General features: G+C 32.3%; 1 protein-coding gene across 2 annotated transcripts in view; it reads right to left on the minus strand.

Annotated features, from left to right (window-relative positions):
- Positions 1-13,290, minus strand: part of LOC130441844 (homeotic protein spalt-major-like) — a 172,789-nt gene that overhangs the window by 110,529 nt on the left and 48,970 nt on the right. For both annotated transcript variants that reach the window (XM_056775655.1, XM_056775656.1), the window contains exon 2: positions 11,759-11,791. In XM_056775655.1, the coding sequence (XP_056631633.1) occupies positions 11,759-11,791 (33 nt within the window). The remainder of the gene's footprint in view (positions 1-11,758; positions 11,792-13,290) is intronic.

The raw sequence follows: 13,290 nt of genomic DNA on the forward strand, positions 1-13,290 counted from the left end.
ATACCATGATTCAACCTCTGATTATCAGTGTGATCGACGAAAACTTTTCTTCTATGTAAGATGTCAAACTTCACATACAGGGTTCTTCCTTTTCAGTCTTGAAGTTGGTGGTGTCGAGAAGCTGAATTGCTTCAAGGTTTACAGGTTTTTAGAGCAATTATTAGTGATTGTCATTGATTACCTCACTAACATATTTCATTATACTCTTGTTGATACCAAACTGCTTCTACATAATTTCTAAATTTTATTATTATCAAAACTGTTGAAATTTACTATATATAGAATGAATCTTCAATACTTTAACCGTATGTAACGGCAGTTTACATGAATTAAATACAACTTTACTTGATTATACATTTAATTGTCAGCGGACTGATAAACATTACCTGATTTGGGCGCGTATTTATCAAAATACTGGCACTGGTGGTATCCCAAGGTTTTAAATTATCATTTTTAGACCATAAAAACAGCATCTGTGCTCTTATTTTCAATTAAATGAATGGTATTCAAAAAAGGTTGGAACAAGGACCAGATAATAAAATTATAAACCAGAAATATTTTTTAAAAAAGGACTGAACTGAAGTTTCATTGGAGGACATTATAGAAATAAATATTCAATATTAATCTTTGTCGACTTTTATAAATTGACGATGATACTTTTTGTACGTAAATTATAAAAAATTATGTTATTTACATTTTTAATTTGACGTTAATTATGTTTTTGTTGATCTTATTTCATCGAACCATTTCCATTTAGTTATAATAGAAGTAAATGACATCATTAACTACCACTAATCATTTATTATTCAATTTATTCATGAATATCAAAAAGCCAATCCTCTTTACAAGTGATATTAGCAACTTCTTCTTTTTATCAGTTTTCTTTCTTCTTTCTAGGGCCTCTCATGTTTTCAGGTCCTGTAAAAGATCATCATTTGGTTTATTGTCTTTATCTCCCATATCTATTAATTCTTCGTTTGATGTTTCTTATGGTCTACCCCTTCTCCATCTTTCCATAGTTTTTATTTTCCATATTCGTTTTTTTCCATCCTTGTTAACCAGTCTACGACCGTTGTTACTTGTTTCTTACAATTTGATTTCTTATTCTATCCCTCTTAGCTTTTCTGTTTATTCTTCGAAAGTACTTAATTCATCTCGATTTGATTACTTTATTATCTATTTTATTGTTGGTTATCCAGTTTTTTCTTCCATTCCAGTATTAACAATAGTGGGTTTAGACTGTCACCTTCTTTTATCCCATTTTCCACCATAAAATCTTCCATGCAGTTGTATTTTCTCTTTCACTCTTCTATATACGCTTCTCATGATAGTTTTTGGTGTTTCTAGTTTAGTTAATTTATTTCTTTTCTTCTTCCAGTCCTTGTATTGTCTACCTCTTAGTCTTCTAAGGGTATATCTTGTACAACTCGGAAGTTAAGCATATTGGTCTGTAGTGTTCGGACCTCCATACTTTCTTCATCATCTTCCATATCCAAATCTTGCCTTCTTTTTCCATAAATTAGATGCTTGAATATGAGGAACTGTTTCAATATAATCTGACTTCAAAAGCAGATGGAAATTAGGAAGATAAAGCTTTTTATTGGGGCAATAGAACGTTTTCAAAACAACCTGGGTACAAGAGACCCGAAACAATTAATATCATTCCAGATCTACTTTTGGTCATGGATTTAACGTTGGTATGAATGCATTGAAGAGTTTTGTAGCACAATAATTTGTCACGCTAGATGTAGTTGATCAGATGAGTAGAAATAGGCTTAGAGCGAAACCACTATTCGCATTATTCCTTTTAAATGATATTGTAGAGTCCCCAAACCTTTTTGTATATATATAAGCTCGAAGAAACGTTTAGTTTCCATAGTACCGATCAATTTAATGAACTTTTATAGACTCTATAATTTGTGGATGTAGTTTGTGAAGGAAGCGAATAGCTCCTTGGAGAATTTGTAAATATGAGACGTGCATGCCACAAATCTTGATTAAAATATACCGTCCATGCCTCGAAAGGAACTTCGTTGGTACATGTGTGTTTATATATATATTTACACACAAACCGACAATCAGGATATTTATCCTTTTTTCCCAAGACAATACTTATAACGAGTAGAACCGCGCACGGAGATGTTTAATCCTCCGAGTCCGAGCAACAATTAAGTTAATCATGTTGAGTATAAACATGGGTGTTCCAAAATGACATTTGAATTAACGAATCCTCAATAATTTTATTCTACATGACGAAAAAAGTTAATAATTACAATAAAATGAAGGATTTAAATTAATAGTATTTGAAATTTCTTTATTACAATCTAATAATAGTTGTGGAAGAATCTATTATGGATTATGGAATAGATTGGAGATGAAATTTCATAATTTCATTTCCATGGTGTCTTCCCCAGAATTAAATTACCATGGTAGACATCATAAAAGCTGTATGCAATGTATGTGATTACAAATCACAAGAATTCTATATAAATTGAGGTGACAGATTATAAAAATGCAATTTAATTTGAGAGTTGGTTTCAAAAATATCGAAATTACCTTCATATCTCCGCGCGTGATCTCCTAGTGACATCTATGGGGCATGGGCGTTTCCAGAGTCTTCACGAACAATTACTAATTTGATAATTTAACGTGTTGGTTCGTGGATTTATTCAAAATATTTTTTTTTGTTCATTTATTTCGTTATTTTTGTAAATTTACGGCATATTAGTAGACATTCATAAAATTGTGGACAATGTTTACAGTTTCCTTTGTTTATAAAGTGCCAACGCATTTATCTAACATTCTGTAGAAATATTTAACAACACATTCGATCTGTTTGCTTGTTTCTGTACAGTACTGCTATAGATCCCAACCACATTTTATAAGAGAAGAAATACAAAACTTCGATTTCGACAAAATTTTGTACAAGGAAGCATTTGGTCCTGCTTAAACGTCGTTCGTTGTGCCTTGTTCCTGGTCTGACGTTCACTAATTCACCCGATTTATCCTCTTGTGACTTCTTCTTGTTCCCGAAATGCGAAATTGGTAATTGAACAGCATCAAAACTGAAGAATTTCAGAAATATTATTAGCAATGGAAACGGCGTTCGCAGAAATCATAGAGAGTGATTATTTATTATTTCAATTTACCGAATTCCTCAATAACTTCTGTGAAATCGATTTTTTTAAAATTTTTCTTGCTTGACACATTGTAGATCAAAGATAATTTTTAATCAGTTTAAGTTTCGAAAAACTCCTCTCGCATGATGCAACCGAGATGCAAATGGTTAAAAAGTATTGAAGCGATATACAGGGTGGTAACGATTCATTGAAGTGCCGTTTTATTATAAATTGTAGGATTTCTTGGGCTCTCCATTTGGCAGCAACGTCCATTATCGTATCGGTGGCTTTTACATGTCTGCGGTACTTTTTTATTTCTTGGAAAACTTGCTCCTTGTCATCTGAAGCCTCTAGCATGAACTTTGTTTCAATAATTTGGACAATTCTTGTATAAATCGTTCTATATCGTTATCTTTTTCGTTTCTCGATGTTGATGTCCGTGTCATTGCATTTTTTCATGCCAAAAGTTACAACATTGTCTACAATCGTGGTTAATTCGGTCACTAAATACTCATTCAAGGCGTTTAGTTTGGTAATTCCTGTATCCAAAGTAATTTTTGAATTGTATACAGGTCAGGAAGATAAAATCACAAACAGCCGACAGGAACAGGCTTGCTCCTGATCTTGTATCTAGATTTGCTTTTGTTGGATCTTGAAAATGTTCCAAACTACTCATAATTGTCTCTATGTTTTATTTTACTGACTCTTAATGACCACTCCAGCGAGTATGCGATAAACGTTTTAAATTTTTTCCAGTTTTATCTTTCGATAATTGCCATCTTTGTGTAGATGACGAGCACAGTGCATTGCCGCCCAGAATTTTCATAAAAAAAAGACTCCTAAACTATTTTTGTTGGGTTTTTACACAAAGGGGAAACCACACGAAGGCATAATTTTGGTTTCTCTTCATCGCACTACTCATTTGATCGGCTTCTTGTGGGCCCTTCCATTTATTTTAAAACCTCGATAGTACCACGGACATTTTTAAAGTCTTATTTAGGATTTGATCAGGGGCGTTAAGGGTCCCCCAAGATCGCCCTTTTCGCCCACCTATTAGTCCGCCACTGAACTCATTACGACCGTTAATTTTTGATACCGACGCAACGATACATATCGATTTATTTATGTCCATTAGAAATGTGGGAATTCTTTATGATGTGATCAACTTTTATGTAGAAACGTGAATACTAGTTACTCGTATCGATTATATCAATTTAAGTGATTCCGATCACATACGATGCGTACGTTTGCATAGTTCCAATACGGGTGCCTTTACGCTATGAATTGATCTTATCATCACAAATTATTTAGATTATTATTAATAAACAAATAGACATTTTTTCACTAGTATTTCATCAGCAGCTGTTGTTTGTTCCAGAATCGTTTGGTTGAAGAAAATTATAATGATATATATGATAATGATAATTTTTGTCGTACAGAACGTTGCAAACTTTCTAAAATCGATTTATATGAATCTTAGTGTGGGTTTTGGGAGGAAAACTCCCACTCGAGAAAAAAATTAGTAAATCAGGGCGCAGTTCGTTGTAATTCGTCTATAAGATGAAGATTTTCTGTTTCAGGGATGGAGTCGATGTCTTGAAGACTGTTTCAACCCTAGTTAAGGGTTAAAAAACTCCCAAAATATACTGTCGATTGGTCTCGTACAAAATGAAACTAAAACTAGTGGATTTTCAATAGAAACGTTGGTAATTATCTAGATTAGGTTACACCCCTCCGATTTCGTTAAAATTTTAGTATGTTATAGAGAAAATTATGCCGAAAAATTTGATATATACATATATGTAGGGCGTGGAAATAATTCATATATCATAGTTTACCTTAGCATGTCTTCATTACCTAATGATGTAGTTTAGATATGCGAAGCTAAACTATGTTTTATGAATTATTATTCTTTTTCTGGAACTTTAAAGTTGAAAAACTATGTGAAGGGATGATTTCCGCGCCCTACATAAACATATCAAATTTTTCGGCATAATTTTCTCTATAATATACTAAAATTTTAACGAAATCGGTGTATCCTAATCTAAATAATTACCGAAACTTTTCTTGATTCAAATCTCATTTTGATAAATAAGAAATATCCTGAATTTCTCAATAACATCGTCAAATGAGAGTAAACGAATATTAAGTATTATCAAGATGGGGATAACTCGAAATCGGTATTATTGAATGGAAAAGTTTCATCAAACAGAAAATATATAATTTCATTCCAGTCCTCGGCGTTGCGTCTCGATTTGATCTTAATTCAATTTATACAGTTTCATTAAATTCAGAAAAAGATTCCTTTGCAAACATACTTATCATTGATTAATCTACGTGCTGAGTATCGCACAAGAAGAATTACGTGTCAGATTTGGTTATAAAATGTTTTTGCACAAGATTTTCTGTTCAATCACATGATATTTATAATGAGATTTTAATAAAGGATAAGGAAATTATCAAATTAAAGTCTGTAAACGGTCTTTAATAAGTTTTTTAAATTTCAAAGTCGATTTAAAACAACTAAGCGAGAAAATAAATGGGTTCCGAAACGCACCAGAGTTGAACCCGAAGCTGTCCGTGGTGTATAATAGAAAAAGCATTAGAAAAGAAGTTAGATTGGAGCAAAACCAATTATTAAGACAATTTACTGAGGCTGAGATTCACTCTCCTGGTATAAACTATAATCAGAGAAGATCTGCTGTTGCGTAGAGGTCAAAACCCCTATCCACATTGTAAGACACTACGAAACTTCTGAGCACTACACCTGGAAGTGTGGAAAATAGAAGTCGAAGATCTTTGGCAGCTACAGAGATTCTACATTCTACAACTGTGCGAAACAAGTGGGATTAGGAGATCAGCTGTAAAAATTGGCGTTCCCATTGTCGGAGCAAGAAAAGGAGACATTGTATGTGATACCCCTTTATATACATTCATACGTAGAAGACAATGTTTTGAAATAAGTAGATCAAGCATAAATATACAAGTATAAGGAGAAAAGAAAGTATTAGAAATATTATTTCAACTGCTTAAAGGAGCAGAAGTCTTCTGGGGAAATTATAAATAGGAGAAACAGAATGTAGTATAATTTTTACAGTGTACTTCTTTATTAAAACCAATAAATTCAAAGAAGAGATTAATATAAACCCGTGCTACTTTATCAACACATAAAATACGATTGTACATAAGAATCTAGCGTGATCAAATATATAAAACTGGAAAGTCAACATTAAAACACACATTTTGTGTTTAATAACATTACAAATAGTCACGTGATTATCTTGTAATCTATCGCCTGAACTAAATTTATACATGGAAAGTATATTATTCAATAAGCGAGTGATGATGCCTATTATTCATAAAAATGAATTTTTCACCACGAAAGTAATAGTTTTAATATAAGAACCTCAATTGCAAATTTCAAAATAAACAAAAATTATGTCCATCAGTATCTGTGGAAGCTAAAGGGTTGAAATTTTGTAAGCTATCTGTATTTGTATTACTACAATATTACAATATTCATATTGGTAGAGATGGATATGGAAATGAACTAATAATGAGAAACTATTGGGCCCAATATAAATATATAATCAATATTAACAAATTTGAATTAGAGATCAGATTGGGCAAATAATTATTTTGTAGTATTTTCAAAAATATAACTAGTTTTATCAACTTCAATTCCTGAGTTTTAGGCTATGTAGCTATAAAACAGAAAAATTATGTATTTACCAAAGAAAATTCATATTTTAGTTTTAATTTCTCTATATTTTCTCCAATTTGGAAAATGAAGTAATAGAAAATAATAGTTAGGCATCATATATATCGTATACCAAAAAATTCGGAACGTTTTTCCATAATTTCTGATGTATACACCATCACTGCATTTTCAGTAATCTTAAATATTGCACACAAGATTCACAAACACAATTCAAAGCCCCAGATTTCGAACATTCCAAAATACTCAAAATAAACTTGACATTTAAACGCTTATATACAAAAAACGATCTGATTTGTTGAAAAAACGTCTCTCCTTGACGCAATAGATTGATTTATTCCTTTAAGACTTAAGTTTATCAATAAACAAATCCCGTTACAATTTAACCAGCTTCCAGCGAATTAAAACAAAAAATGCACAATCTCATTTCATATACGTAGATGTATAGTTAGATTTCTTCAATTACTTATTTCTCAGAACATTTTTTCATAAAGTAAAATTTGACGTTTCGATCTGTTGAGGCCTTTATCAAAATATTACTTGAGATTGACAGAAATGCTGCATATGCAAAACTTTTCAGGATCTCGACCACACCACCCGCATAATTGGTTTCGAGAAAACAATATTGCCGGAAAATATTCCTGATATAATTCACAGTGAAAATTTATGGAGGTTGTTGGTGAAAACATTTACAAAAGGAATATTCGTCGCAGGAATCCGGGAAGTTATTGAAACAACTTAATTTAACATCAGAATTCTAGTCAATTTGTTTTTAATTGGTGTATTATAATCATTATAAATTCACTTATTTATGTTGCGGCCTGTAGTATAGGCCGAATTAGTTTTTGTGTTTCATTCTGTAGCTCTGTTTGGTAATAACATTCGAAGACCTCATCGTTCCACCTCGTTAACTCACTGTGAGTATTTCTCCTAATGCTCAAGAAACACTGTTTTTGACCACGTGTCCAAGTTAACTCAAACTCTTTGTTGTTATGGATACAACGACAGAGATTTTTTAGTATTAGTGAGTGCTGGACTTTCAGCATTTAGATGAAAAGCAAATTGGTTTGATAATAGTAAGGAATAACCTGTTAGATGGACTGGAAGGGTGAATAATCATGATATAGAAAATGATATTTCAATGTATTTTCATAAAATTTTATAGCTTGTCAAAAATGCAGACCTCAGGAGTATCAGTCTTAATTTCAGTTATTTTTCATTGAATTGATTCAGTTGCATATTATATCAGAAAATATTCAGTGTTTAGTTCGAATTCACCGACAAAAATAATGATTTCTAATAAAAATAACCGAAGAATGTAACGGAAGAAAAACACATAATTTTTATAGACTGTCTACCCTATTGAATTCATTGTATGACATTTTCTGAAATTCTATACGTTCGTCCTTTATTTGTCTAACAAACATCCTTACATTGCGGCATTGTTATCGATATTGTCACAAAAATATGTAATTGTCTGCCAAACAGAATGAAATCAACAAGGCGGAACTGGGTGGCTGCTGTATAGCTTTCGTTTAACATAAAAATTTTAGTATACTCAGATTTACAAATGATAAAATCTCAATAGTACAATGATTGTACGTACTTAAGTTCTGTTTTCCCGAGTTATTAGTGTCGTTCACATTTATGTTATTATACCTTTTCGGTAAAGGTTCTTTAAAGAGATTTTCAAGGGCTTCGGGTAAATTCTTGCACTCGGATTGTCCCTTTTGTCGCCCTCATTAGTTTCGAATTATTACACACGATAGGTTTAAATTTATTGATGCAGATAACACGAACTTTAATGGCTAAATATTATTACTACCGTTTCAGAGATATCTTTTAATGAGGCTAGATTTTTTCCTACTTGAATATCCAACCCCATTTTTTACTCTTCATAAAAAACGATTAGAGTTTTGATGTGTCTTCCGCCCTACAGCTCTTGTTTGGCACCCAATGATTCCTTCGTATCCCGCAGATGAAAAATAAATTACTAGGTCAACGTCTACACTTGGAGTAGCAATCTGAATCACAAAACTTAAGTAGCTAATAATTTTTTTTTTTGTAGAAGAATCAATCTCTCAAAATCATCTAGAAATTTGACTGAATAGGATACAAAAGAGTTGAAGAAACAACAACTTTTTGATTTTTTGCATTCGTGCTTCCCTTTTATGAAATTAGAATCTAGTAATAATTATTTAGTGATAACGAATTCAAATTCTACGCAATATATTTAAAACTATAAGAAAGCCTTCATGATAATATTCTAATAAATTCGTTCACATAAATTTAGACAGTGAAATTGTTGGAAAAGTTGATGATTATAATAAAATAAAACATATATATTTACTAGTAATGTTAAGGAAGATGAGATTCTCAATGAGGCGTGAGCCATCGAAACTCGAATCTCCTACAAATTTTGATTAAAATTATTGGAAGCAATCATAATATCAAGAGCTTCCATTGATTTAGTAATGCATTCGGAGCGATTTCTAGAATATTATAGTCTTCGGAGCATGAAATATTTATGTATTTTATTCCTTTGAATGCAATAAAAACTTTCTTGGAAAGGAGAGATATATAGTTCATCCAGTTATTGAATTTTCTTCCTCCGAGGACAACTCATTCATTTGAAAATATATTCCAGAGGATGTATTCTTAGTTTAAAAATGCCATCAATCTCAATATTCCTGAATCAGTTGAAGGTGAACGGATTATTTGGGCGAGCTCAGCAAAACCTAGGAGAAGAGAGTCATACCAAGGAGTCCATATTAACATAACAGCGAGTTGTGTACTCAAATTAAGTCCATTTGTCCAAATAACCTGTCAGATTACGTTGTTGGACATACATACCCTTGATTGTTCATTAATATAGTTTTCCTTTTCGCAAATACAGTTTTCAGATCTATAAGGTTTCAACTGCACAAAGAAAATTAATTTTTCAAATGTAATTTACAAGAAACATCTCTACAAAACTGGTGAATGATGGTACAAACATCCAGCTGGTTTGGATGCCCGGTCAATTGGGCAACAAGGGTGATGAAGAAGCGGATCCAGCACCCATTTTTGGTATACTATTAATTCTTTCAACGGTGTGCTTGCATGGATTTGTTGGATCTGTTTTAACCACTTTTCTTAGATTCGTAGGTTTTAAATAGACACTTTTGAAAGGTTAATGTAGATAGGACGACTTTAATGTGGAACTAAACATTAACTGTAGAACTTAGAGACCATCTGACAACTATTTTCCATAATCCTTTCAAAAAATTGACGTTTTTGGTCGGGTTTCTGTTGTATAGGTCTTATTGTTGCTTTGTATCTTCGTTCCTTATCTTGCTTGTTCTACCAAACTACGTTCTGAAGGCCTCTCTCTAACTTATTTGCTCCAGTTCCTCTTCTACGTCCCCATAACTGGTTGTCATTTCCAAGGTACTTGTATTTCATTATTTGTTCTTCTAGTAGATGTTGTGTCTGCCTGCAGTGGTTCTGGGTGGATTGAATAACTTAGTGGTAGTGTTGCCGGTCCCAAGGACGAAAAAAAGAGGTGGAGGGACCACGTCAGCAGCCTACACCCAGAAAACAAATCACTAGCTCGAAATACCGGTAGAAATTCCAATTAAGTTCAACAAAATCAGATATAAATTGATAACATCTTCAATGGTGAAGTGTGTGTCATGGAAAAAACAAATTCCATGTGTGTAATAATAGAAACCGGATTTGTTTTATCCGAAAATGGAAAATATCTGACTATAATATCAATTTTTTACAAACAGAGATACACACCAAACACAAGTAATTAAATTCATGAAAGCAGTTAGGTCTTTAAGTATATAGTGTTTGTTTGTTAAAGTTTGTGTTGTAAACTGAGATGTAAGTTAAAACAACCATATGGCGCTCTATTAAATCCTCGGATGGAATTATTGAGGCACGAAAGAGAAAATTTGAGAAGTAATAGAAGTAGTGGAACGTGTCTGAAAATGATATGTGAGATGGAATAAGAAGGGAGAGTTTTGTTTAGGGGATAAACTGTTTCGAATGAAATTTCTAGTTGAACTTATAAAGGAATTAATAATTTAATAAGTTAACGTAGAATTATAAGGAAATTAATGGCGATAAATTGTAGAGGGCGTTTTCATTTCTTTTAACTGACAGTTATGTAAGCAATCGTTTTGTATATTGTGAAAGAATACATTCCATAATCTGATTTAGGTAGATATGTATTGGAAAACATAAGAATATTTATATGAAATATATTTTTTCGGTATTTCAGCTTTTGGTATTTCAAATATTGAACAATGAAAGCAAACGAAAAGACGAATTCCCACTCGCTCAATTTCACTATTCTCTGGTGAAGTCGAATGAGAATTTGGTGGTGCAATTGAGGACGTTTCCAAGAGTGATTCGTGCTCCAATTAATGAAAACATATCAATATGGCAAACTATAAACAATTTAAACGAAATATAAATAGTTAAAAATTATAACTTGATTATCAATTGTCATGAATGAATGAATGATATCAATCAGTTTTTTCAGAAAATTGCATGAAAGTAGCTGCAGTTTTATGATACATAATTAACGTTGAATATGTTGAGATACAAAAAACTACGAATCCTTTCAAAAAAATCAATTTATTAACGTTCCAGAGCTCGAAACTTGAAGGCAGTCATCTTCTGAAACGCACTCAAACAATGAATTTTTCATCTGTCTCATGAATGTCTCTGTGAATGATTCTTTAGGTCAAAGAATAACCAGAAATTTCCTAATCGATTACATTAGGAATAATTCTTCAATTTTATTATAAATAAACGTTATTTCTTTTGAAATTTCCATCAGTTAAAGTTAGGTGGAAATTCAACATTCATACTAGATTTACATTTACATTGCATTCTGTTCACTTATTTATGAAAAAAAAAAACATACCTGATACTTCTGTTTCCGTGTGATTTGCTGGATCTGGAACGAAAAGAAAAAAATTTTTTGTATATAAATTTGTAGATTATCCAGCATTTACTAGTGTGTTGTAATGTAAACTGCTACCACGACTGATTTAACTAGAAAATAGAAATAATTTCATATTACAAAATTATATATTTATTTTTCAACGCAATCTTCTTATAATTTCATACATTTTTAACAGCGATATTCAATAAGTTCGATACCTATTTCATAATAAGAATCGTCAAGCTCCTCAAAATAGCCATCAACTTCCGATAAAACCTCTTCATTGTTGTAATATCTTGACCAACGAGCCATTTTTTCAAGTCTGGGATAAGAAATTAATCCGAGGGAGCTGAATCTGGCGAATAGGGTACATGAGGTAGCAATTCAAACTTTAAATCATTAAATTTGGTCAATGCAATAGGGATGTGTGTGCTGGTGAATTGTCTTGATGAAACAACATTTTCTTCTTAGCCAAACGCAACCATTTTTGCTTGATTTTTTCGCTCAAACGTTGCAATAAGTTCGCATCATACTCGACGTTGATAGTTTTTCCTTTTTTTAATATAATCAATACAAATTCTCCCACGTGCATCCCAAAAAACCGACGCTGTGACCTTGCCTGTTTAGGGAACGGTCTTTGCCTTCTTTGGTATCAGTTCTCCCTTTTCAATCCATGGTTCTTTGTTTCGAGTGTGAAAAATCGCTAAAAACTCGATGGTAACTTCTTCACGACGCTATTTTTGTTCCTTGTAGGCAAATGTGGCATCCATCTTGGGCACAGCTTTCTCATATCCAAATTTTCAGTTAAGATGCGATGTACCACACTTTTTGAAATGCCTACTGTGTCTGCTAGCTCTGCTAGATCATCTAGTACCGTTTTATGGATTTTCTTCAGCATTTCTGGAGTCGCCACCTCATTTGGTCGCCCACAGCGATGCTGGCCTCTTTATAATGAAGGAGCAGTCTCACCCAGAGTAGAATCTAGTACAACATCCATATTGGTATCATTTCCATGGTCTCATATTCACTGAAATTCACTCAAATTCATTATTGATGGCTGCCAAATAAATACTAAACAACGTGGTGTCTTCAAACATATGCTGTATAGATGGTATACTTTCTAATTGTGGTATTTTGAAGCAACTACCGCCATCTCTAGATTAAGCTAAGTTCCAACCACCTTTATCTAGTACATTGCTTAATACATTATCTACTGAAAGTTTCTAAATTATGGAAGATCCTAATTGATATCTTGATAAAATTAAGCAATCTAAAAATTTATCAATATTTGTACATCGTTCAAAATAATCCTTATTTGGATTTCAACTTCCTGAAGTTAATTCATTTCAATGCTTTCCAATACTTTTCATCGTTCTTTGTTATCGACTCGATGTCTTTTAGTGACATTTCTACTCAAAAAAAAAGAGCCAAAAGTCATCAACGAGTTAATGAAACTTACCAGCGACGCTAATTCCCATTAAATATCTCTCGGTAGTTTTCACAAGCGATGA

This window comes from Diorhabda sublineata, chromosome 3 (assembly GCF_026230105.1).
Source record: "Diorhabda sublineata isolate icDioSubl1.1 chromosome 3, icDioSubl1.1, whole genome shotgun sequence".
Classification (NCBI taxonomy): domain Eukaryota; kingdom Metazoa; phylum Arthropoda; class Insecta; order Coleoptera; family Chrysomelidae; genus Diorhabda; species Diorhabda sublineata.